At 47.0% G+C, this 26,349-nt stretch overlaps 2 protein-coding genes across 5 annotated transcripts in view; one reads left to right on the top strand and one right to left on the bottom strand.

The window, feature by feature from the left end:
• Positions 1 to 3,647, bottom strand: part of Polr3a (RNA polymerase III subunit A) — a 38,735-nt gene extending 35,088 nt beyond the window's left edge. Inside the window, exons 1-3 of the mRNA XM_075988823.1 lie at positions 3,447 to 3,647; positions 1,745 to 1,880; positions 1,388 to 1,525 (exon numbers count right to left, since the gene is read on the bottom strand). Coding sequence (XP_075844938.1) covers positions 1,388 to 1,525; positions 1,745 to 1,880; positions 3,447 to 3,490 — 318 coding nt within the window. The 5' untranslated portion in view covers positions 3,491 to 3,647. The remainder of the gene's footprint in view (positions 1 to 1,387; positions 1,526 to 1,744; positions 1,881 to 3,446) is intronic.
• A 2,935-nt stretch (positions 3,648 to 6,582) lies between these two features.
• Positions 6,583 to 11,720, top strand: Rps24 (ribosomal protein S24). Of its 4 annotated transcripts, XM_075988821.1 has the most exons (7): positions 6,591 to 6,671; positions 7,419 to 7,484; positions 7,578 to 7,787; positions 9,257 to 9,367; positions 9,937 to 9,954; positions 11,286 to 11,305; positions 11,631 to 11,720. In XM_075988821.1, exons 1-5 carry the CDS (start codon positions 6,669 to 6,671, stop codon positions 9,940 to 9,942), a joined length of 396 nt encoding a protein of 131 aa, XP_075844936.1. In that variant the 5' UTR covers positions 6,591 to 6,668; the 3' UTR covers positions 9,943 to 9,954; positions 11,286 to 11,305; positions 11,631 to 11,720. The 4 variants fall into 4 exon arrangements, with proteins under 4 accessions (XP_075844934.1, XP_075844936.1, XP_075844937.1 ...); XM_075988822.1 differs by lacking the exon at positions 9,937 to 9,954 and having other exon boundaries at positions 6,592 to 6,671; XM_075988819.1 differs by lacking the exons at positions 9,937 to 9,954; positions 11,286 to 11,305 and having other exon boundaries at positions 6,583 to 6,671; positions 9,257 to 9,393; positions 11,637 to 11,720.
• The last annotated feature ends 14,629 nt before the right edge of the window (positions 11,721 to 26,349 follow it).

The following is a 26,349-nucleotide window of genomic DNA, read 5'->3' as shown; positions in this document are numbered from 1 at the left end:
ATTACCACTCCTACAGCTTTTAACAACGGGAATCTGGATTTTTGAGCCCTTAAGACAAGGTCTCATTAGACAGCCCGAGCTGGGACTCTCCTTGAGTGCTAAGATGACAGTGTGTGTTATTTTTTTTTTATTATTATTATTATTTATTTATTTATTTATTAAGGATTTCTGCCTCCTCCCCGCAACCGCCTCCCATTTCCCTCCCCCTCCCCCAATCAAGTCACCCTCCCTCATTTGCTCTAAGAGCAATAAGGGTTCCCTGACCTGTGGGAAGCCCAAGGACTGCCCACCTCTATCCAGGTCTCCTAAGGTGAGCATCCAAACTGCCTAGGCTCCCCCAAAGCCAGTACGTGCAGTAGGATCAAAAACCCACTGCGATTGTTCTTGAGTTCTCAGTATGTGTGTTAAACCTGGCTTAACATTACTTGCAATGAATAAACTACCACTTTCATTTGTATCTTTTAACAAGTATTTATTCTAGTGTAAGAGTGTGTCTATCTGCATGCAATCTATAGCTTATGTGTAGAGGTCAGAGGGCAGAAGGACTCAATTCTCTCCTAAATATGGGACCTGGCCACTGAACTCAGGTGGTCAAACTTGGCATCAAGTGCCTTTACCCACTAAGCTATCTCCTCTGCCAGCTATTACTTTCTCAAGGGAAATAAAACATTACAGAATCTGGCTGGGCGGTGGTGGCGCACGCCTTTAATCCCAGCACTCGGGAGGCAGAGGCAGGCAGATCTCTGTAAGTTCGAGACCAGCCTGGTCTACAAGAGCTAGTTCCAGGACAGGCTCCAAAACCACAGAGAAACCCTGTCTCGAAAAACCAAAAAAAAAAAAAAAAAAAAAACCAAACCAAAACATTACAGAATCTTATGATTGTGGTAGTTTGAATGTACTTGGCCACAATAATTTTATAGGGGTGGCACTATTAGGAGGTGTGGCTTTGTTGGAGGAAGTGTGTCACTGTGGGGGCGGGCCTTGAGGTTTCCTATGCTCAGGATACTACCTTTCTTTCTCAGGATACTAACTTTCTGCTGCATGCAAGCCAAGAAGTAGCCAGCATCATGTCAGCCTGCAAGTTACCATGCTCCCCATCATGATGATAATAGACTGAACCTCTGAAACTGTATGCGAGTCACAATGAAAAGTTTTCTTTATAAGAGTTCCTGTGGTCATTATGTCTTTTCACAGCAAGAGAAACCCTAACTAAGACAATAATACTATGTATTTAGTATAAAAACATCCCGCAGCTACACAGAGAAACAGAAACTACGTCTCAGAGAAACAAACAAACAAAAGACTTCCCCTGAATACAGGCCTCCTCACTCACAGTTCCTGGATTTACTTCAACGCCTCTGACTAAGCACTGCTCAATCTCCCTTACCTGTAAGATGCCAATGACGGCTCTGAAGTACCCCACGTGAAAGCATGGCAACTCGAGATCAATGTATCCATAATGGCCTAGACAGTCTGCCAAGTTTTTCCCACAGGTTTCACAAGGGCGGTCCTTTTCACTTGTACCCTTTGGAGGAAAGTACACGCAACCATTAGTGGAGAGCACAAAAACCCAACCCTCAGACCTCACAAACAGCTGGAAAGCTAGTGTGTCTATACCAGTCACACAAAAGCTGGAGCTCCTAATTCAAAGATGGGAGGGGAGGGAGACCCTGACTGCTTCCTCTTTGGGAAGTCACTTCATTAAGTGGGTCAATTGTCAGATCCTGGAGAGTCAGGGCCTTACCATCCTATGGTCCAGCACTCCATACAACAAGGGGGCATGGTTGTTGTCTTGGCTGTACAGGTTCTTACTGACAACCTGGATATGTGCCTGCTGGCGCATCTCCTCAGGTGACTTCATTCCAAAACAAATATGGCTTCTGCAATGGAAACAGACACGGAAAAGTCTACCAAAGCCCATGGGTCCGGGCCTCACGCATGGCCCACCAAAGCTTCTGCCCTCCCGACTCTCTGTACAAACTGGTTCTACCAGACCCCAAAAGATTTTCACTTTTCAAAGCCTTCCTTCAAAACAACCCTTTACCCTATGGGAAACAGTTTCTGTTTTCATGAAATGTTATCCATCTCCAAGGTCACTCGGTGCCTGACCTAATGATGAACAGAATGACTTTCTCAGTTGTACTGCTCTGCAGACATTGGTGGTTCATCCTGCTCCCTACCCAATCTGGAAGTCCTTCCTCCTCTCTGCTCTCAGGGTTCTCTCAGCACCCCGCGACACATTCCTCTTCTCACTGTATGCTCCTTTAGTGCCATGTGTTTATTTAGTTATTCTTTTTTTTTTTTTTTTTTTGATTTTCGAGACAGGGTTTCTCCGTAGCTTTTGGTTCCTGTCCTGGAACTAGTTCTTGTAGACCAGGCTGGCCTCGAACTCACAGAGATCCGCCTGCCTCTGCCTCCCAAGTGCTGGGATTAAAGGCGTGCGCCACCACCGCCCGGCTATTTAGTTATTCTTTTAGTGTCTTTTGTTGTTGTTGTTGTTTTGTTGCTGTTTTCGAGACAGGGTTTCTCTGTAGCTTTGGAGCCTGTCCTGGAACTAGCTCTTGTAGACCAGGTTGGCCTCAAACTCACAGAAATCCGCCTGTCTCTGTCTCCCGAGTGCTCTTTCCCTTTTCCATTTCATACCCTAACGCTCTTTGAAATTGCTTCTCTCCCATGTCCCCACATCCATCCTTAACCCCGCATCCCCAGGTCAGGTCCTCATCATTCCCAGTCCGGATCCCTGCCATGGCCTCCCAGAACGAGGAATCTTACACTAACGCTGTCCTGGTCAAACACTGACAACAGTCTGACACTCTTTGCAAGACTACCATAGTGTAAGTCCCCTGCTCCACAGCTACCAGGCCACCCGGTCCTCCCAATATGGGATTTGAAAAAGGTGTGGTTTTACCACAGGGTAAGCCCGGACTTATTCATTATGTGTGCGCCCGTTATCCCCTCTGCTTGTCGTTGCAATAGCCACAACCATTGCTGGTTTGTCTACTCTCCATTAGACCAAGCAGCAAATACTGCATTTACCGGTAATCTTTAGTGTACATCAATACTAAGGTTCGCCGGAGAGAAAAAAAAATGGACCCGCCTTTAAAAAACATAAAAACTCATAAAGAGGAGGGTCTACGGCTTAATAATTAAGCTCTGAAGCAGAGGGCCTAGAATAGCAGCTTGGATTCTGATCCTGTCACCTAATTGCCTGTGAAGCCACTTTCTAGCTGGCAAACTTGGGTCAGTATGCACTGTCTCCTCGCGCCCAGTACGCCCGTTCCGACACTGCTCGGTCCATACCACTTCCCCTGCCGTAGTTCAGGAACCCCCTAGGATCTGAAATCCCATCCTGGAACTTCTTTCTCTCTTAACAATTGTCCCTCACCGGGAACCCTCTGGGACCCGGGACACCAGTCTTTGCCCCCCCCCCCCCGGCCGCGGCTTACATTTTCTTAGCCACATCGGTCTCGCGGAACTGCTCCTTCACCATGGTGCCGGCTGCCCGGGCGCCCTTCGCAGGGCTCCGACTACAGACACCGCTGTCGCTGAACCTTCCTGGGGTACTTCTGGCTTCAGAGCTAGAACTGCAGCATTTCTTCGGCCACCGTAGAGCGCCGCACGTGCCGCTTCCTCTTCCGCTGCCGGATTCTATCAAGAGAGGCTTCTCGCACGCTGTTTTGCAACCTCCTTCTACACCGCCACCTAGCGACGCTGCATAAAAATGCACCAAGGCCGCGTGGAGCAAAGAAAATCCCTTTTTCCATGGGTTTCTCAAAACGTTAGAGGAGTGAGAAGTACCATATTTATCTCAAGGCCAAAAATAAAAGCAGAGCCGGGCGGTGGTGGCGCACGTTTTTAATCCCAGCACTCGGGAGGCAGAGACAGGTGGATCTATGTGAGTTCGAGACCAGCCTGGTCTACAAGAGTTAGTTCCAGGATAGGCTCCAAAGCTACAGAGAAACCCTGTCTCGAAAAAAAAATTGTGAAGGAGCATCTAATTGTTTGAGACATTGAAAGTCAAAATCCACCTGCCAAAGGAACAAAAAATCACCATGGTGGGCAATATAAAGAAGATTGGTAATAGCTGAAGACAAAGCTACACGTACAAGCCTCCAGTCTGTAACGTTATTTGAGGGGAAGATGTAATTTATACAATTGCAAACTAGGATGTGCGTGTGTGTGTGTGTGTTTGAGTGTATTTTGTTTCCTGAGGAAGGATCTCACTCTATAGTCCCTGCTGGTCTTTTTTTTTTTTTTTTTAAAGATATATATATATATATATATATATAATGTATACAACTTTCTGCCTCCATGTATACTCAAACGCCAGAGGAGGGCGCCAGGTCTCATTACAGATGGTTTGGAGCCACCATGTGGTTGCTGGGAATTGAACTCAGGACCTCTGGAAGAGCAGATGGAGCTCTTAACCACTGAGCCATCTCTCCAGCCCTCCCTGCTGGTCTTGAACTTGCCATCCTTCTGCCTCCATATTCTCAGTGATTAGATAACATATCTAGCGTAAATATGTGTGTGTACATATATATGTGTCATATATGTGTATATATATATGATTCATTTTAATTATGTGTTTTGTAAACAGGTGTAGCAAGAACCCGCCGAATCCCACCCCTCTTTATGGACAGAACAGTATATTAAGAACTGCCTGGTTGCCCCTAAGGATAGTAGAAGACAATTGAAAAAGCTTGTTAGGTTTTATAACATATTATTAGGGTGGGGCAGTTCAGAAAACCCATTGTTTAGCCAGTGAACTCTGTGAGGCAGAGGAGACTCTGACAGACTCCTTTAGAGCCTTCAGCCATTTGTTAACGACTTCTGAGAAATGCTTTAAGTTTCTCTTTCCTGGCAAAACCAAGCTCAGGTGGAACCCAGACCATCACCCTAAAATCTTGCCCTCCACACTGCCATTTTGGGGCCTGCTTTGGGGACCTAACACAGATGCACACTCGCCGCTGGGGCCGCTCTGCTCTTCCCCTTGGAGTAATGCATGAACACATTCATTTTCACGTACTGCTCCGCTTTTTTGTTGTCGTTGTCTTGCTTTTGTTTTGTTGTTTTGTTTTGAGACAGGGTTTCTCTGTGCAGATTTGGAGCCTGTCCGGGAACTGGCTCTATAGACCGGGCTGGCCTCAAATTCCCAGAGATCCACCTGCTTCAGCCTCCCAAGTGCTGGGATTAAAGGCATGCCCCACCGCCCGGCCACACTGCTTACAAAGCCTAACTTCTGAATCGGGAAACATTAAAGGTTAATGTTGTATAAGAACACAGATTTGGGGGAAAAGAGCAAATATCTTTGAGATAGGTTCTTTCTGTGTACCCTATTTGCTCAGGGTGGACTCAAATTCTGATCTTGTTCAGCTTTGCAGACACACGAGAGCATAGATTTCTGCCACCATGCCTGGCTCAAATAGATGACGTCACTTTTCCCTTCTTAGCGCTAGTGACCGAATCAGAGCCTTTGCAGACTGGACAATGTTCTGTCCCTGAGCAGAACTACATCCTCCCTTCTTTTAAAACTTTCGTGGGAGCCAGGATCCTGCCAGGCTGCTCCGCAAATCGCTCTGCAGTCCAGGGCAGGTTTCAAACTTTTGATCCTCTTGCCTGACGGTGTCTGGCTCAGCAAATTTTAGAGATGCTCAGTAAATCTCAAAACCAAATTATACCAACTCAATCCCCTCCCAATGCAATATATTGGTACATGTGGTGGCACACTTAGGAGGGGAAGGCAGGAGGGTCAGGAATTCAGGATAGTTCTTGGCAATGCAACGAATACTTTTCGATGAGCTTCATCGAAAGATGCCGCTTCAAAGAATCCAAAACATCACACACGAAAAAAAATAAGTAACAATGTGAAGTGCCGCAAACATGAAATGAAAGATTGAGTTAAGGTTTCTACTGTTTCCCTCTGTGTAAAACGAGCATGCTGCCTGAAAGGCCTTCTTTAAATGGCTTCAAGATTAATTCATCTGGAGGCAATTTTTATTTTATTTTTGAGTCAGGGTTGATGTGGGATGAGCCCTGACTGACCTAAAACTACCTATGTAGACCATGCTGGGCTTGAACTTAGAGATCTGCCTGCTTCTGCTTTTCACGCCCAACTTGATTGAAGTGAACAAAGTGAACTGTGCCGGTTGTGGTGCTGGCACCTGCCTTAAATCCCGTCACACAGAAGGCAGAGAAGGCAGAGTTCTAGGACGCTAACGACAAATCCGGCAGTGGTGGTGGCACGCCTTTAATCCCAGCACTCAGGGGGCAGAAGCAAGGGAATCTCTGTGAGTTCGAGGCCAGCGTGGTCTACAGAACGAGTTCCAGGACTGGCTCCATAGCTACTGAGAAATCCTGTCTCGAAAAACCAAAAAGACAAACAAACAAACAAACAACAACAAAAAACAAATCAGGAGAAAGACGTTTAATTGCAAAAGAACACGCCATTGCGCAAGCATAAATCGGGCTGGCTAGACCTGGGGGCGTGCCTAGAGGCCCGAGGGGCGTGGCTTTAGGCACTTTCAATCAGGCATTGGTGTGGCCTGCTCCTAGGCTTTGGCCACGCCTCCGCGCCAGGACCCGGGTCCTTCCGTGCGCGTTGATATGATTGGCCGACCGAGAGCGGGCCTCTTTTCCTGCTTTAGCAGCTCGGCGCGGCCGTCATCATGGTGAGTCTCCTCGGGTCGTCGGCTCCATCCGTGGCGTATCCGCGCCATCCCTGCCCCCGCGGGTCTGCCACTGCAGCCGCAGCTGGCCGGGGCCCACCCTCTCCGCCCGGGCCATGTCGTACGGAGCCCGGTCGCCCAGGCCGCCGAGCCGGGGTCGTCTGACCGCTCTCCGGAACACGCCGGGCTGCCGAGTCTCGGGGCCGCCGCATTCGGGCCGGTCTGGCTGGCCGAGGTGAAGAAGGCGCCTCCCCTTCTCCGGCTGGCGTTGCGGTTGCAGTAACGTGGGGTGCTCTGTAGGGAGTGAGTGGTATCTGATGCCCAGGGGCCAGGGATTTTTTAAGAATTCCACACAACTTAAGAGTTAAGAAAAACCAATAGTGCTGAGCTTGAACTTTAGTTGAGAAGCTAAAACGATGGCTACAATTTAAAAGTTAACTGTCGATGCGCTGTGGTGGCCCACGCCTTTAATCCCAGCACTTGAGAGTCAGGCAGATCTCTGCGAGTTCGAGGCCAGCCTTGTCTACGAAGCGAGTTCTACAACGGCTAGGACTGTTAAGAGAGAAACCCTGTCTTGAAAAATCAAGAGAAAGGAAAGGAAACTGATCATAGAAAATAAAAGGTTTGTGGTAATTTTACGGGGTGGTTGAGGTTGCCACTCTGTCTTGGACACGGTAGTAGTTGTTGAAGTAGCATGGTAAAGACAAGAAAGGGTTAGCATACTCTTACTAACTTGTGTGTTACCTGCAGAATGACACAGTAACGATCCGGACCAGGAAGTTCATGACCAACCGTCTGCTTCAAAGAAAACAGATGGTAAGGGTGGGCATGTCTAAGTTTGGTGTGTGGGGTCTTAATTTTGAAGATGTAGTTAATTGTAACATGCTAAACTTAGTCCTCTCTTTTTAGGTTATTGATGTCCTTCACCCTGGGAAGGCAACAGTACCAAAGACAGAGATTCGGGAGAAGTTAGCCAAAATGTACAAAACCACACCAGATGTCATCTTTGTATTTGGATTCAGAACTCATTTTGGTGGTGGGAAAACAACTGGCTTTGGCATGATCTATGATTCTCTCGATTATGCAAAGAAGAATGAACCCAAACACAGACTTGCAAGAGTAGGTATCTTGTTTATTTTCCAATATCATTGTGTTGTGAATAGATAGAATGAGCAATAGCAAAGAGTTTGGGAACAGCAGTCATGTACTAGGAGTCCTAAAAGGGCTGATCGAGGGTTCTTTGCTTAAATACAGAGGTTCCTGGTCATCTGTGGAATTAAGTCTAACTAAACCTTTTGACTTTAAAAGACCTCTCAGTATGGTATTGGATACTTTTCCAAGCTTTCCTCCTACTCCTTAGCCCATCTCCATGTAGTTGACCTGTCCTGAACTGGAACTCAATATCATTTGTCCCCCAGCCTCCTAAATGGTGGGGTTGCAGGTGTGCGCTGCCACATCTGGCTAGGAAGAAGTTGGTGGTTATTTAATGGGCAAGTTACAGTATATTACAACGCACCGGCCGTGGCTTTAAAATTTTAGGGCCCAATTCCATCTAGTCCAAAACTGGCAACAATCTTGATACTTCATTGATGATGAGAACCTTTATTTTTTGAGTTTGCTTTCACTGTGTTGCCCAGGTTGGCCTAGAACCTGTGATCCTCTGCCACCAGGGTGGTAAGATTACAGGCAGGGGTCACCAGACCTGACTTGTTTACTTGTTGGGGCGGGGCCTCTAGCATAAAATGGACACAAATTTGCAGCGATTACTTTATCCCACCTTAAATGCTAGGATTGTCAGTGAGCTGCCATGCTCTCAGGGCGTTGTTCTTTTCTTCTTGAATCCAGTTAATTGCTTGCTATGGTGAATCCTCTAGTAGAACAGTTTTGTGGGGAGATTTACTAAATACCATTTTTTTGTTGAGATGGTGCTGCCATGGCTGACTTCAAGATCAGCTGCCTCTGATTGCTGGGATTGGAGGTGTGAGCCACTACACATGACTAGATAGCCTTTTTAAATTGATACTCTGGGGCTGGAGAGATGGCTCAGGTTAAGAGCACTGACTGCTTTTCCAGAGGACCTGAGTTCAATTCCCAGCAACCACATGGTGGCTCACAGCCATCTGTAATGATCTGGTGCCATCTTCTGGTGTGCAAGCATACATGGAAGGAATGTTATATACATAATAAATAAAGTGGTACTCTGGGAATCCATTGCTGAAGTGCTTGGGAGCCTTGTGAAGAACTTGCCAGGAATAACCAAGAGCAGATTAATGGGTTAGGATCTCCATGGTTGAAAGGGTATAGAGACCTTAGTGTGATACCTGTCACTTCACTAGAGAAGTAGGAATTGAAAGGGAAATGTCATGGCAGCTTAAAAAGGTATATTAGGTCCTGTGGTGGTGGTGATACAGGTAGGCGCTTGTAATCCCAGCAGAGGCAGGCAGGTGTGAATTCAAGGACAGCCAGGGCTAAACAAAAACCCTGCCTCAAAAAAGTATGTTTATTTGTAAAACTGTTTCAGAGTTTTCTCAGCGTCTCCATTGGTGATGGATGAGTTAACCAGATACATATACTCTTCTCTCTGGTAGCATGGCCTTTATGAGAAGAAAAAGACCTCCCGAAAACAGCGAAAGGAACGCAAGAATAGAATGAAGAAGGTTAGGGGGACTGCGAAGGCCAATGTTGGTGCTGGCAAAAAGGTACGACTCAAGGGAGGTTCAGAAATGTCTGTGATTGTCGAGCTTAATATTGTCTATGAAGAGGCGTTTCTTTTCTAAATAATCTTTCTTGGTGTTTTTTCGTTCCCTCTTCTGGATTGCAGAAGGTAATGTTTTGAGCAGCAATGTAGCATAGTATCCTAGAATAGATTGGCCCACATCTTCTGCTCATAGACTAGCACAATCCAACATAGGGCCACATTGACTCAGCTATCCTAGGGGGTGCTTTCAAGCCCTGGTTCAGGAATTTCTCTTGCTGATTGACCTAGACACTTCAAGGAAGAACAGATCATGTTCTTAGGATTTTGTTTTGCTTTTTTTAGCACAGAGGTTTTTGAAGCATCTGGATCAATGTGGCCCATGCTTTCCAAATGTCAAACTGCTTTCCTATCCAGTTAGCTGAGATCACAGTGCTTTGAGTAGAGTTTATGCCAGCTTTGCTAGCTAGCTGTGAGTAGCAGGGTGGAATTCAGGTGTTGGGTTGCTGAATAATCAAGTGTTCTGTGAATTTTTTCCCCCTCCTCTACTGTCTTGGATTTCTTGTTCAACAGAAATGAATTATCTAGCAGGTACTGAGATTGAGCACGGTGTGGGGATGTGTCACCGTCACTGAGCTGGCTTTGATGCTTTGCATGTTGGCTTTTGACAACAGTTTTTCATAGTGTGACCTATTAAAATACCAATGACCCGTTTTAAGTAGTATCTTATTACTAGAAGGACTTAACTCAAAGATGCATGTTAAACATGGGTGGGTAGTGACTCACTGAAGGGGGAGGTAGCTTCCCTGGTCTCTCAGAACTTGGAGTTTGAGACTGCTTTTTAGGAAATGGCTTCAGTGACCCTTCTCCAGGGTGCTGCAAGAGCACCTGCTCCCATCAATGTCTTAGCATATCTGTCCTTATTAGTCTCCTGTTCGTAATAGAAAACTTAGGGGTAGCATACTGAAGCTTTGGATATTTTTACCACATGCATTTTAATCAGAGTGGTTCCTTGCTCTACTATATTTGTAGCGTGCAGTAGTAGCTACATTAGTAGCGTTTTAGAAATGTGCCCACCGCCCCTCATGCGTGTCTTTCAAGCTGCCTGCCTGGGACTGTAATCAAATGACTTCTATCAGCACTGTAGAACTGCATAGGTGTTGCAGATTATACCTGCTGATTGATAGAAGTTTTGATGATGCAATCAGATTTGTCCCTTGCCAGACCTGAAGGCCATTTAACACAGATTCAGCCTCAGTCCCTTTGGGTGTCCTGGGGAGCTGACACTGGAGCTGGCCAAGACACATCCTGTACTAGCACCACCTTGAAAAGCCAACTCAAAAATTAAAATAGTAATGGCCTCTGGACTGTGTTTTGCTTATAGTGGAACTGGTGTTCCTTTAACATGCAGTGGAGCTTAAATCAAGGCACCGGTCACATTTGTATTTTTATTTACATTTTTGTTACTAATCTGTATACCTTATGGTGTCCAAGATTGGTATACTTTAAGGATTAAAATGGAACAGGTTTCAAAAGACTGGCCTAATCATTTAGAGCCTTCCCTTTGGAGTCTAGAAGAATCCCAAGTCTGGGCCCTCTGCTTGACACCAGAGCCAAAGGGCCTAGCCTTAGGGGTGTCTCTTTCACCTAAATGCTAGTAATTGACAATGTAGGTTTGTTACCACTTATTAACGGTAATGCAGTTGTGTGCCACCTTGCTAACATTAGAGTTGGAGTAATCAGGCAAGGTGCTGTCAGAATTGGGTGGTGTGTAAGGAATGTCCGTGTACAATCACAGAACGGTCACTTGAGGTACCTGGTTGCATGTACTTTCAGTGCAGATGTGTTGGTGTTTGAAAGGGGACTACTAATGAACTGTCTGTTTTCCTCCTTCCCCTTCCCCCCTTCCTGCACTGATGCAGTGAGTGGAGATTGGACACAGGTATAATTCAAGCTCTTACGTAGATCATTAGATTCCTTATTACTGACATAGTTTGAGCAAGCGTGTGAACATTTATACATAGATTTATAAGTGTACAGTTTGTAACAGTACTAACAGTGACTGTCTAATTCAGATAGTGACTTGTTTTTGTTTCATTTCTAACGTGAATATTTATTTACTTTCTGAATGTTTGCATCATTTTCTTAGTTTCTGTTTTAGGTTGTTAATTCTTGTTTTGCATGAGTTTCTTTTTTTAAAGAGTTTGTCTTTGAACTTTAAAGATACTTTAAAGGTTGTTGCTGACTAGTTTTTGTTTTGTTCACAGCCAAAGGAGTAGATCCGCGGTGACTTGATCTGCTGTGGTTTGCGGACAATTTCCCAGAGGACAAATAAACTAAAAGCTTATGTGTCTGGAGTCTGCCGTTTATTGGGTATTAGAAGCATCAGGTGGCTTGGCTAGAGAGAAGGCTCAGTTTAAGAGCATTGACTGCCAAAGATCCTGAGTTCAATTCCCAGCAACCACATGGTGGCTCACAGCCATCTATAATGCGACCTGGTGCCCTCTACTGGTGTGCAGGCAGAACACTGCATACATAATAAATTTTTTTTGAAAGAAAGTAGTATCAGGTGGCTGTTTAAGTGTTTGAGTTTACTGCTCTTAGGTAAAAGCCTGCTGCAGGGAGCTCATACAAGTCCTAGAGGACAGTGCACAGGCAAAGCATAGGACCAGTGTGTGAGCCCCGTTAGCATTCACCTTGGCTGAAGCCTAGACACCAGCTTAGTTTTTATGTGTGTGCACCCCCCCCCCCGGTTTCTATGTAGCTTTGGATCCTGTCTTGGAACTAGCTCTTGTAGACCAGGCTGGCCTCAACTCAAATTTGCGTGCACCACCACCATCTGGTGATGGTTTCCCTTGCCTTCCTTCCTGCTTGCTCTGCTTTCCTGCAGGCTTGGGTTAAAGGTCTGCGCCCCCACTCTCATGCCTCACCCCTGGCCTTACTTACAGCTTAATCTGCTGGTATGGCTCATTCCTGTGATTCATTGAATCTTACCATATGGAAGTCTGTAAAACAAGCTTAGATCTTTCTAGCTGGCCCTAGTGGAAATCGAGTTTAATTATTTACCTGGCTAGTGGCATTGAACCCAGCGAGTGTTGTGGCTTTAGCCTGTGGCTAGTCAAGCAGCAGACACCACTTTTCTTTGCCTGAAACTAGGAGGGTTCAAACTCAAGGGCCCAAACTGGTTGATGAGGTGTTTGGGCAGTTTTGGTTGAAGTCTGCCTAAAAGGCATTACGGCTTACGGGTGGAATATTCTACTTTCAGGTGTGTGTGGTGGAGCCCATGACTTCACATATAGACTGGAGCTGGCTGAGTGCTTTTCTGGGAAAGCCCAGCATGGTTTTTCCCCCTGAAAGTTAAATCAGTTGGTATGGGACCATGCGAGATTTAGACTTGTGAGTGCAATGGACACTGGACGCGTAACTGGAGACCTCATGACTGTAGAGGTGGTTTGCTCTTGAAGATTTTGAAATTTTCAGCACCTCGTGGCTTACAATTGTAGTTCTGGTTCAAGGGGTCTGATATTTTCTGGCCTCCAGGTATATTATACAATGCAGGGAAAATACAAGACACCTTAAAATGATGGCTACTGAAGGACCTGCTAAGCTGGACAGGAGAAATGGGGTCAGCATCCCAGAACTTGGAGAAGCCTTCAATTTGGGGAGCAAATATGCGACACTAAATGGCCGGTAGAATATAGACTGGACTGAACTGGTTGTCAAAGTGGTTACAGGGTTGAGTAAAGTAGGGTGAGGTATAAGCTAAGGCTGGATTGGGAGGTTGGTGGGCGAGAGTGGAAGCAGAGGTAACCTGGGGTACCGGATGGGTTGCTGTTGAGCAGGTTGGTCCAGGCCTAGAGGGGAACTTGACGGTAGGGGTGTGAGTGAAACAGCTGAAGCCAGTGTTGCCAATCTTAGTGACAGCTGAAGGCCTTGCAAACAGCCTGTGCCCACTAGCTTTGGGTCAATGTCAAACTGAGGCCGTTGAAGGGTACCTGTTCTGCCCCTCTGAATCACAAGCTACTTTGAGACTCCAGAATGACAGGAGGCTGAAGGATTGAGCAGCTGTCAGGAAGTGAGTATTTGGGAAAACTAGGTTTTGTGCTATTGAACTTGGGAATATTGGAGGCTGTGGCACAGCCCTCACAATAACTAGACACTGCTTTCTGCAGGTTTGGGGCAAGCCTTTATAAGGATCTTACTGAGGAAATAAACAGTAAAGCCCCTCCAGCTTGGCACTAACTGAGAACTAACAAGCAGGATTCCAACTCTAGACCTTGTGCCTACTTGACGGGTGGTATTCTGAGCTTGCCTCCACCTAGAAAGTCCTGAGGGTGGTTCTGCAAGTGCAGTGTTTGCATTGTGTTGTGCTTTGTGTGATGCCTTTAGTTTGCCCCCGTACGCTTGTGTTGTAGCCTAAGCAATCAGGCAGCTTTTTGTTGTCCTTTACAGCTTCCTTTCTTTGGCAAGTCTTGTTTTTTCCCAAGACAGGGTTTCTCTGTATCTCTGGCCGTCCTGGAACTTACTCTGTAAGACCAGGCTGGCCTCAAACAGAGAGAGGTTCTCTCCCAAGTGCTAGGTTTAAAGATGTGTGCAACCGCTGCCCAGCTAGTGAATTTATTTTGATTTGCCCTAAAGAGAGCATCTTCTGTCATACTCTCATGGAGCTGAGGCAGGCAGGATTGTAAACTGTGCGTTATGTGGACAGTGGTGTGCAATTAATCTCAAGAGGAAGGTTATAGAGGGTGTGGAAAATAGATCTTTGCTACCAAGTGGTGGTGAGGGTGGGGTTAGCATGCAGTTGTGTGACCCCAAGACATCACCATATGCAGTCATAAAGCTGCTTTCTTTTGGGCATGCTGTTGCTCAGTGAGGTGCCATTTGCCACAGGGATGCTGAACATAGGTAGCTAACCCCGCTCCCCATTTAACAAGTTACTATGTGCACCAATGGTCCCTGATCTGGCACCTGAAGCCAATAGGAGAGTAAACTTAGAATCTTGTGGTCTGTCTAGCAGTGCTTGGTTGGGACATGATGGCAGTTCTCAGCCGAAATTGGTGTATGAGGCTGGATCCCGGGGAAGGTAACATCTGGAAAAGTGATGTGATCTAATGCAAATGCAGAAAGACAGCCTCATTTGAGGCCATGAAAGAGGAAACTGAGGTGCACCAGGGAGTGGCCATTCTGCAGTGGGGCAGGAGATAGAAGGATGGGATGGACATCCTCCTGAATTGAGATGGAATGCCGCTGTGACTGGTGGCTTCAGATAGAGTTGCTCTTTACCCCCCGCTTTTCTCAAGCGGGAAATTCCATTCCAAACAGAGCTCAGGTTTGCTAAACAGACGCCATGACTGGGTTATCAGTGATACCAGAGCAAGTTTTCCTGAGTCCCAGAGTCCCACACTGCCTTTTGGACTCACCCCCTACCCAGGCGGTGGTGGCACACACCTTTAATCCCAGCACTTGGGAGGCAGAGGCAGGCGGATCTTACTCCTGTCTCCCAGTCTTCAGGCTGGGAGTGAGTTAGGTTACAAGACTTGCTCTAGTGGAAGGGACTTGCCGAGGTCAGAAGGGAACAGTCCAAGAAGACCTCGTGTGCCAGGCTAAAGACTTCTCATCCAATATTTTGGTTGAGTAAAAGACAATGTGGAGAATTAGAGTTGAACAGTAGGTCAAGTGTCCTTGTCACATGCTGAGTTTTTCCACACAAAATACTTGAACCGTTTGACTGCTCATCAGGCAGGCATGATGGAAAGATTTGTACAACAGGATAGGGACGGTGGACTAGCAGCTGAGCACTGTACTGGCGAAGGAAGCCAGGTTAGGAACCGGACCCGTTCTTGCTCCTCAGCCTCCACGCATCAAGTGCCGTGAGGGAACGGAGGGCTTACGGCTCGGCCTTCCATGCCCCTCCCTCTGCATCAGGTCTAGATTTAGTAAGAGACCCTGTCTCAAAAAGTAAGGGGGAGATTAAGAGAGGAGGGGGTCTGAGGTGGAGGTGCACAGATAAGCACGTGGGTGCCCACACACGTGAATATGCACGTGATACACACACAAACACGTTTATTGGGAGTATACTGGGGACTAAGTCCAGGAGGGAGGCACTGTTCTCTCTGATGAAGAGCTGAGCTTCTCAGGCTCAGGTTGCAATCTAATGAGCCTGGGGACCAGCTGAGGCGGGTCTTCCTTGTCCTCACACCAGCATGAACACCACCTGGGAGCTTGTTACAGTGGCAAATTTCAGGGCCCCACCCAGCCAAAGAAAGTCAGAGTGGGGCCAGCAACTTGGGTTTTAACTTGCAGGTGAGTCTGGTGCGGACTGAGGTTGAGGGTATTGGGGAAATAGACGCTGTAGAGTGGACAGCGGTAGGGACCAGCAAAGAACCTTCCTAGATGGGATAAAGGTGGTCTTCAGGCCGTCTTCCACGAGGGGGCACTGTGGGCACAGGTTTGGAATCGCCCGCTTTGTTGTTAAGGCCGTTGCTCTCTGGGAAGCCTGCTGCTAGATTAACGGAGGGGTCAGGCTTGCTTCTTCCGGGAAGGTCTGGCGGGCTGGTAATCTTGTTTACAGGATTCGGCCCTTGTAGGGAAGCTGAACCTGGAGGGCTTGCTGAGGGCTTGCTGCTGCTCACGTGTGCACGGCGATGTCTACCCATCCGTGGGGCAAGGTCTCTGCCGATCCACCGCAAACAGCATAACCCCTTTGTAGCTGCCCAGTCAGGCAGCTTAGTTTCTTTAGAGAGCAGAGCGCTAGAACCCCCAGCAGCCGATTAAGGCTCAGCGGTCAGCGTGCTGCAGTGTCTGGTTGAATGCGGCCGGAAGCTAGTTTCAAGTCTTTGTGATCAGGGGCAATTTTCCTTTGCCTCTGGGCCTCAGTTTCCCTGTTAGGTTGAGGAAGTGACTTGGATTGGTGGCTATCAGCAGCTCTCTCTGGGTCTAAAATCCTACTGAAGGGAAGGAAGGAAGAAGCCAGCACTGTTTTTCTCTGTCTCCTAGTGAAGCATCCTTAAAACCGCCCCCCCCCTCCTACAGTAGAAACTCTGGGGATGTAAATTCTCTTCTCTCAAAAATAAGGGTAAATGCACACATGTAAAGATATATACAAGTCCTGCCCCGGGGAGCTGAGGAAGAGCCAACTTGTGCTTTGAAAGACACGGGCTGCAGGGGGCTGCCGGAGCTATGACATGACATCTATCTCCCGTGTCCATTTAAGTAGGCCTTTCCAGGGACTCGCGAGGCAGTAAGGTGGAACCAACCAAATTAGATTTTTCCCCCCATGTCCTTAGACACCCAGGATCTGCCTCTATATGGATTTCTATTCTGAGTTGTTTGGAAGGAGGAAAGATTTACATCATGGTCTCTCAGCTGCTCTGTGTATTTCTTCAGAAAATTCATTGCCTCGGAGTGACTTCAGCGTTTCCCTCCCGAATGCAGCACTTGGTGTCTTACATTTACACTGGCTGGCCCCTCACCTAGTTGAGTGCAGAGCTGCATAGTAGGCCTCTGGCTTAGCCAGTTCTGGGTCTTTTTAGACTGTATTTGAGGATCGCAGCCCTCTGCTGTTCCCACCATGTCTGGTGCTACGCAGAGAGTTTGGTTAGAAATTGCCCATCCCACCTCCAAGACCATTGAGGCCCAAGCCTTCACCATACATGGTACATGTTAAGCAAGATGACTCTACCTGTTTCCCCAGAGAAGCAAAGGGAAGCTTTGGGCCCATTCAGCACCTCCATGTATTGCAGAGTCAGCGGCTTGTAAGGTCTCTGAATTTGTTAATAGGAAAGAGGGGCCTGGGCTTCAGACTTCTTCACTTAAAGTTCATGCCCCTGAAATGGTCATTTGAAGAAGCTCAGGTGTATTACACACACATAAATATCTACTGCCCCCCCTTACACCCCAACACACATGCGCCTGTGGAGCTGGGGATGGAACAACCTAAGGCCTTGGACACTCAGGGAGGGAGAATGCTTTACCTAAGCTGCATCCCAGCCTCGTCCTGACATCTTTGAGTTAAGAAGCTCTGTGGTACCCACGCTGTCTAGCTGATCGGTTTTGTGTCATCCTGCACAGTCTGCTACTAGAGCATCAGCGACCCCTGGAGGCTGAGGTTTGACATGGCAACCCCAGTGCTTCCCTATGTCATCAATCCGGTGCACTGGGAGGAGGCCTTGGCTGCAGGTAACTTTGAACCAGCAATCAGTATAAAGAACCTTGAGCAGACAGAACCACAGTGCTCCTGGGCAAAGGCCTCTAGGGCTGGCGAGTGCAGCTGTTTCCTAGTATTAACACTGGCTCAGACAGTTTCTCAGCTTTCCTAATTCATGCGGGTGTTTGTTCTGTGGGATGTGGCAGTCGCAGGTGGGCTAAGGGTGAGGCAAGGAAGTACTCAGCTTCTGGCTGATTTCGTGGAAGCTCACTCCCCCTCAAGCCCCACCAAGTCTGAAAGGGGCCACGCCGTCTCCACATAGGCCATTTCTAGACTAGGCCATCAGTAGAAAATGGATTGGGGACCGCTACCAGTCTCTACTGTGACAGGAGGGAGACAGTGGAGGTTTTGTGGGGTCCCTTTGACTGGAGGCCTCTGGAGCATGAGGATGTTTATTAGAAAACTGGCAGGTATTTAGCAGAACCAAAACAAACAAACAAACAAAAAAGGCAGTGCTAGCGGGGCGGTGGTGGCGCACGCCTTTAATCCCAGCACTCGGGAGGCAGAGGCAGGCGGATCTCTGTGAGTTCGAGACCAGCCTGGTCTACAAGGACTAGTTCCAGGACAGGCTCCAAAGAGAAACCCTGTCTTGAAAAACAAAACAAACAACAACAACAACAAAAAGGCAGTGCTCCAGTACCTCTGGGTGGGATTGGTTCAAGAAAATAATTCCAGAACATGAGCAAGCTCTATGCTCCAATTTCTCTATATCTTCTCTAACACTTGTTAGTATCTATAGTGTTGATTTAGCTCACCCCAGCAGTGAAGGGGTAAGCTAATTTTCGTTTTGTTTTTGAGATGGAATCTTTTTTTTAAGATTTATGTATTTATTATATATACAACATTCTGCCTCCATGTATGCCCACATGCCAGAGGAGGGTGCCAGATCTCAGTAGAGATGGTTGTGAGCCACCATGTGGTTGCCGGGAATTGAACTCAGGACCTCTGAAAGAGCAGCCAGTGCTCTTAACCGCTGAGCCATCTCTCCAGCCCCCTTTGAGATGGAATCTTATGATGTTGCCCAGGCTGGCTTCCACCTGGATGTGTAGCTGAAGGTAACCTTGAACTTCACACCTTCCTACCTTTACTTCCCAGGCTCTGAGATCACTACTACTATGCTTGGTTTTAGCTGGTGCTGGAGAGCAAACCCTGGGCTTCGTGTATCCTAGCAAGCACGCTACTAAGTGAGCTACATCTCCAGCCCTGGGTTTTTGTTTTTTGAAATAGGTCTTGTTGGGCCAAAATTATCTCAGGGTCTGCCTCGAGGCCTGTAGGACAGAGAAAAGCCTGGCTCGAGTTTGAGTGAGGATGAGACAGCAAAAGCTAGGTAGATGCCCCTCCAGCCAGAGGGAGGGCTTTGCTGTCTCTCCTTGGCTGGAGGTACCCCCACATCACAGGATGTCACTTAACCTATATAAGCTGATGCTCATAGTAATAAACTGAGTTCCTGCTTTGACTTGACTCCCTATTGCGTCTGATTGTCCTGTGTGTGGGGCTGCAGAATGGGAGGATAGTGTACTCACCTTTCCCTGGGGAATAAGGAGGCTCAGGAAACCTAGCAAGGTCTATGATTCACGTTGGTCTTGAACTCACTGTGTAGCTTTCTTATTTGTTTATTTATTTATTTATTTATTTTTGGTTTTTCGAGACAGGGTTTCTCTGTGGCTTTGGAGCCTGTCCTGGAACTAGCTCTGTAGACCAGGCTGGTCTCGAACTCACAGAGATCCGCCTGCCTCTGCCTCCCGAGTGCTGGGATTAAAGGCGTGCGCCACCACTGCCCAGCAGCTTTCTTAGTTATTGTTGTGTTGCTGTGAAGAGACACCACCGTGACCAAGATCACTCTTATAAAAGAAAGCATTTAATTGGAATTCCCTTACAGGTTTAGAGGTTTAGTCCATGTCCGCCATGGCAAGAAACAGGCATAGCACTGGAGCAGTAGCTGAGAATTTTAGACCCTTGTTCACAGGTAGTATAGGCAGAGAGAAAGAGACAATGGGCTTGGTGTGGGCTTTTGAAAGAAACCTCAAAGCTGACTCCCAATGACACATCTACTCCAACCAGGCCACACCTCCTGATCCTTCCCAAACAGTTCCACTAACTGGGACCAAACCTCCAACTTTATGAGCTAATGGGGCCATTCTCATTCAAATCACTACAGTAACCCAAACTGGGATTGGTCTTGAGCTCTTTCTGACTCAACCTTTCTAGGGCTGGAATTATAGGTGTCTGCCACCACACTTGATTTATGAATGCCTTTTTCTTTGTGTGTGTGTATGTTTGTGTGTATGTGTTTTCTGAAGATTAAACTTAAGAGTCTTGTATAAATTAGGCAAATGTTTTATCATTGAACTAAACCTCCAGCCTTCATTATAGCTTTTATTTATATTTCATAATAATATTTTTTTTGCAGGTCATGGTAGCACACACCTTTAATTCCAGCACATAGACAAATATGTATCTGTGAGTTTGAGGCCAGCCTGCTCTATATAGCAAGTTCCAGGACAGTCAGAACTAAATAGAGAGATGCTGTCTTAAAAAACCAAAACAGGGGCTGGAGAGATGGCTCAGTGGTTAAGAGTATTGCCTGCTCTTCCAAAGGTCCTGAGTTCAATTCCCGGCAACCACATGGTGGCTCACAACCATCTGTAATGAGGTCTGGTGCCCTCTGCTGGCCTGCAGACATACACACAGACAGAATATTGTATACATAATAAATAAATAAATATTTAAAAAAAAAAACAAACCAAAACAGGCAAATAACCCAACTAATGGTTTTGACCATCTTTCCATGTGTTTATTTATTTATTTATTTTTAAAGATTTATTTATTTATTATGTGTACAGTATTTTCAGTATTCTGTCTGCATGTATGCCTGCAGGCCAGAAGAGGGCACCAGATATTACAGATGGCTGTGAGCCACTATGTGGTTGCTGGGAATCAAACTCAGGACCTTTGGAAGAGCAGGCTCTTAACCACTGAGCCATCTCTCCAGCCCCCCATGTGTTTATTTATGTATATATATTCTATCATCATGTCTATTACCATGAAGAAATACCCTGAGACAAACAGCACTAGAGGAGAAAGGATCTATTTCAGTTCATCATTTTAGGTTCCTGTCTATTACTGTGGAGAAGTCAGAGCAGCAGGAGCTGGAGACAGCCTGTTACACCACATCCACCGCCAAGAGCAGAGAGAAATTAATACAGACATGCTCAGTTGCTGGCTTGCTCTTACTGAGCTGTCTCCTCTCATGTTGTTCAGGATCTCCTGTCTGGGGCATGGTGCTGCCTACAACAGGCAGGTCTTCCTATATCAATTAACAATCAAGATAATCCCCACAGATAAGTCCACAGGTTAATCTGATCCATATAATTCCCCATTAAGACTCTATTTCTGGATGATTCTCGGTTGTCACATTGACAGTTAAAACTAACTAGCACACAAATCTTTAGAAAAATATCTTTTTCTTGTGTGTGTGTGTGTGTGTGTGTGTGTGTGTGTGTGTGTGTGTGTGTGTTGTGGTGGGCATTGTAAGTAGGTAAACATGAGCATGGAAGTCAGAAGACAACCTTGTAGCTGAGGTGTCAATCCTCAGTCTTAGTCCAACTGGGTTTTTGAGACAGGGTTTTATTGACTTGGACCTTGACAAGTAGGCTGACTGGTGAGTGAGCCTCAGGGACCTCTGCCTCTCTAACACTGGGATTACAAGTATGTCTGCCCTTAAAATTAAAAAAAAAAATGTCTACCCTTAAAAACAAAAGCAAGCCAGGCAGTGGTGGTGCACGCCTTTAATCCCAGCACTCGGGAGGCAGAGGCAGGTGGGTCTCTGTGAGTTCGAGGTCAGCCTGGTCTACAAGAGCTAGTTCCAGGACAGGCTCCAAAGCTACAGAGAAACCCTGTCTTGAAAAAACAAACAAAAACAAAAAACAAAAAAACATGAACTGAGATACTAATGCTTGCAGAAACCTACTTTGCTGACTGAGCTACCTCCCCAGCCCTTATCTGTGCTTTTGTTATTGAATTATAAGGGTTCGTGTGTGTGTGTATGTGTGTGTGTGTGTGTGTGTGTGTGTGTTGACTAAGTGCACTACCATTGAGGTACAATCCTAGCAGGATGGGAATTCCCCCATTTTTTTTTTTGAAACAGTGTCTTGCTAAATTGACTGGGTTAACCTCAAGCTTACTGTATAGCCCAGACTGTCCTAAAATTCTCAGTCTCTCAGCCTCAGCCTCCTGAATGTGATTACATAACCACCAAACACAACAGTGTTCCCAGCTGAGGGAAAAACCAACTAAAATTGAGAATTTAAGCCACTGTCTGAGAGTTACTTAATAGGTGTCTATTGGTGTGCCCCAATGGCTGGGCTCCTCTACACACCGTGATTCTCTGTCCCAAGAAATCCAGTCCCTTGACTGTGACTCTAGGGATGTTTAGGGCTGTGATTATTTAGATCCCTCCAATGTCGGATTGAGGCCCCAAATCTAAATGTAGATAATGTCCAGCTGCCTGCCTTAGCGGAACAAGGACTCCTGGAGCAGGGGTAGGGGCCTGCTGCTTTGCCATGTCTTATGGACTTCCCTGGGAAGTACAGCAGGTTTTGAAACTATGAGGAGAACCAACGCATAATAGAGTGCCAGGTGGGCTTGCCTTCTGACTGTAGCTGTGTGTGGCCAGTTAGAATGTGAGGGGCTGCTTACTGAGACTGAAAAGGCAAGGGCTCTATCGGTCATAACTATCCTACTGGAAAAGTCTGAAGTTAGTCCTGGGAATGCAAGGCATGGAAATAGATATGACTGGACAATCGAAGGTCATTTATTTAATCTTTCTTTTTGAAAAGGGGTCTCCTGTAGCTCAGACTGGCCTAACACTTGCTCTCTGTGAGGGAGATGATCTTGAACTTCTGATCCTTGTACCTCTACCTCCCAAGTGCAGGGATTACAGATATATGTGCCACCAGACCCCAAACCCTGGGCTTTGTGAATGGTAGGCAAACATTCTACCAGCTCAACTACAGCCCCCAACCTAGTGGTGAGTTTTTAAAACTCAGAGGTAATAGAAGATAGGAGCTTCTTGAGGACAGTGAGCTTCCTGTCCCTGCTTGGGAATAAACCGAGGTTGGTTACTTCTGTGGTGGGACTTCCTTCGAGCCTCTTCCAGCCATCAGCAAAGTATAGACTTAAAGCTGGGGCCAGTTAGGGTTTCTTTTAGCCCCCAAAGCCTGTGCGCCATGGCTTGTGATTTTATAGAGACTTCCTGTCCATGCAGCTGAGATTGCTCCTAGCCCAGATTTGTCATGTCTCACTGATCCCGAGGGCTAAATTTGGAATTTAATAATAACACTTTGGATTTATGTAGCCTGTTTCCTTGGAGGCGCTTCATCTGTTATCCCATTAATTCTCATAACGTCCCTGGGCAGAAGGTGAGTGAGCAGAGAGATGAGAGGAGATCTCACTGTGGCTTCTACACATCTTGAAGGTGAGAGGAGACGGCTGCCATGGGGAGCAAGCTAGGGACTGCATCATTGCCCCGCATCGTTGCCCCCTGGACTGGCCCTCATGAGAACGGGCGCTGCCTTTGAGTAAACTGATCTTCTCAAAATAATGCTCATGTTGCAGGCAGTGTGTTGGTAGTTTAGTTCCACACACACACAAAATTAAGACCTACCCATTGCACGTAGGTTTCCAGGTAGAAGCTGTTAGAGTAGGGGAGAGTGAGTGTGAGATCATGTAAGAACATGAAACCTTCCAGGTGGTGGTTTAATCCCAGCACTTGGGAGGCAGAGGCAGGCAGATCTCTGTGAGTTCAAGACCAGCCTGGTCTACAAGAATGAGATCCAGGACACCTAGGGCTGTTACACAGAGAAACCCTGTTTCAAAAAACCAAAAGAAAAAAATACGAAGCCTGAACCTCAAGGTTCACTGGGAAGGGCATTGTGTTAACTCTACCAGAGGTGGTAGGCCATGGGCCTCAAGGTGGTTTCTACGGAGAGAGAGGGACTACAGCAAACCCTGGTCTTGAAGGCTGATGCTGAGAATTCTTGATGGTTTTTCTTCTTTCTGATGGGATGCAGATAAACCACTTTCCCCTCAGTGGGGCTCTGTAGGACTCTCAGCCCATGACTGGATGCTTCTGGATGCAGAGCTAGGGAGGCAGATTGCTTCCAGGAGGGTCGGTGACTCCTCTGGTGAAAAGCTGCTGGGAGTGGCTGGGGAAGTTGGGCAAGAATGGGAGGGAGAAGCCCAGGTGCAGTGCTGTATCAGTTTGTATCAGTTCCTTGTCTCATCTCTGGGATGAAATGGCTGGCAAAAGCAGCTTGAGGGAGGAAGAGATTATTTTGGTTTACCATTGGAAGGGATACAGTCTATCATGGTGGAGAGGGTGAGACAGATGGTCGTGTTCTGTCTCCAGCCAGGAAGCAGAGAGGGATGAATGCCGGTGCTCAGCCTATCTCCTCCTTTTTATTCATTCTGGGACCCTAGAACATGGAATAGCCAACCCAGATCTTAGGGTGAGTCTTCCACTTCAATTAATATGATCTACAAACCTCTTCATAGATGCACCCAGAGGCTTGTTTCCTAGGTGATCCAACAGTTTGCCAAGTTGACATCCGTAGTAGCCATCTCAAGAGCCTTGCTAGACGACAAGCTAACTTTGAGGTTCATGTCTGCTCCAGATCATGATGCCAGAACTTTCTCTACTTAGACTTTCAAGGCACCCGACTTTTATAACCCTCCTAGGCTCTGTCACTTCAAGCCTGGGCATCTGGAATTTGGGGTGGGCTGGTCATTCATCCCAGACTGCAGTGGGGGAACCTCTTAACTGAGCTTCAGAAACCCAGGGCAGCAGGCTACTATCAGAGACAGCAGGTAGATGTTTGTAAAATTACCTGGCAATGCACCGTTCTTTCCTTTTCCCCTTTGGAGGTGAAGGAATTGAGTCTGGGGGCTGCAGATGTGATACAGACTCCTTTAGGAAGAGAGAGAGAAGTGTATGCACAAACCTCAAGCCTCACAAGATGTGATGGGTTTAGAGACTGATGGGAAAGAGGCTGGGGATGGGGCTGACTTGAAGGGGCAGTAGCAGGTCTTTACAGGGTGGGTTATACTTGGAAGGGGTATAGATATCTCCTTGCTGGTCCCTGCCTCTTCCTCCTGAGTACAGGGATTAAAGGTATGCTCCACCACACCTGGTGACCTTAATTTTTAAATCCTCCTGCCTCTCCCTTCTGAGTTCTGGGATAATAGGCACTTGCCACCATGCCTTAATCAGTTTGCACGGTCCTGAGATTGAACCCAGTGCCTCCCTCATGCTAGGCAAGTGCTTTATCACCTGAAGGGCACGGCTTGCTGTCCCCCACCACCAGCTACTTTGGCACTCAGCAGAGTGTGTGGAAATGTGCATTCCCTAAGCTTGTCCTCTGTCCTAAGCCCTCCAGGGCTTCCCATCTGCCCTTTGTCCCAGCCGCTGCGTTAGAGTTTCCGTGGGATTTTGTTTGTTCTCCTCAGCATTTCCCTTCAGGATCTTCTTTGTTCCTAATCCAGTCTCTGCCAGATGGGAAGCACCTGAAGGCAGAGGCATTGTGGTACATGTATGTCATTCCTTCCCCCTGCTGTGTCCCCATGCTTCAAACATGGCCTGGCATACAATAAACTTCTGTTGACTGACTGACTGAGCAGTGGCTGTGTGGGAAGGACTGGGCTTGGACAGAGGCAGGGAGAGCAGCCAGGAGGCTGCAGCAGGAGTTCTAACAAGAGAGACAGGAATTCATGGGTTTCCAGATGCCAAAGTTTAGAAGCCTTCCCTACTGTGAATGTCAGCTCTCAGTAAGAGCATTTACCCTTTCTAAACCCCAATTTCCGATTTTTAAAGATTTATTTATTGTATCATTTTATGTGTGTGAATGCTTTATCTGCATGTTGTGTGTGCTGCACAAGCTCGTATGGAGCCTGGGGAGACCAGAAGAGAGCTTCTGGCACTGGAGTTACAGGTAGCGGTGAGAAGCCTACTTTTGCCTCCCGAGGGCTGGGATTAAAACGGTTTGCCCCCTCTGCCTGGTGCAGTCAGCACTCTTAACCACTGAGCTATCTCCTGCTCCATCCATGTCTGATTTGAAGGAACTTCAGCACATAGAGGGATTTCCCTTTAAGCTGGGGACAGATAAGGACAGCCCCTTATCCCCGTGAGCTCCCTCTGTGTCTAGGAATGAGTTCTTCAGTGGGCTGAATTTTTTTTCTTTTTTCTTTTTTTTTTTTTTTGATTTTCGAGGCAGGGTTTCTCTGTAGCTTTTTGGTTCCTGTCCTGGAACTAGCTCTTCTAGACCAGGCTGGCCTCGAACTCACAGAGATCCGCCTGCCTCTGCCTCCTGGGATTAAAGGCGTGCGCCACCACCGCCTGGCTTTTTTTTTTTTGGACTGAATTCTTGTCATTATGCCCAGGGACACATAACAAGGATTTGCTCAAGGGTCACTTGGCACTTGGTCAACAGTGACCACAAAGTGTCTCTTGCCTTGGGCACTTCCTATTAATTGAACTCAAGAGGTGTTGGCTCAGTGATTTGTGGGAAAACAGATCTTGCAGGATCTTCTGGTTACTTCTCTAGGGTCTATTCTGTATCCCTACTGTTCCACTATTTGCATATATTGGGGTGGGTCTAGATTGGCCTCAGCCAATAGAACCAGTGTCTGTCTGTAGTTAAGGGATGAACCAATCAACATACAAAATCACCCTTACCCAGCCGGGCGGTGGTGGCACACACATTTATCCCAGCACTCGGGAGGCA

This window comes from Microtus pennsylvanicus, chromosome 10 (genome assembly GCF_037038515.1).
Source record: "Microtus pennsylvanicus isolate mMicPen1 chromosome 10, mMicPen1.hap1, whole genome shotgun sequence".
NCBI classification, from domain to species: Eukaryota; Metazoa; Chordata; class Mammalia; order Rodentia; family Cricetidae; genus Microtus; species Microtus pennsylvanicus.
The sequence above is the reverse complement of the archived record's forward strand: the minus strand, read 5'-3'. Positions and strand labels throughout refer to the sequence as shown.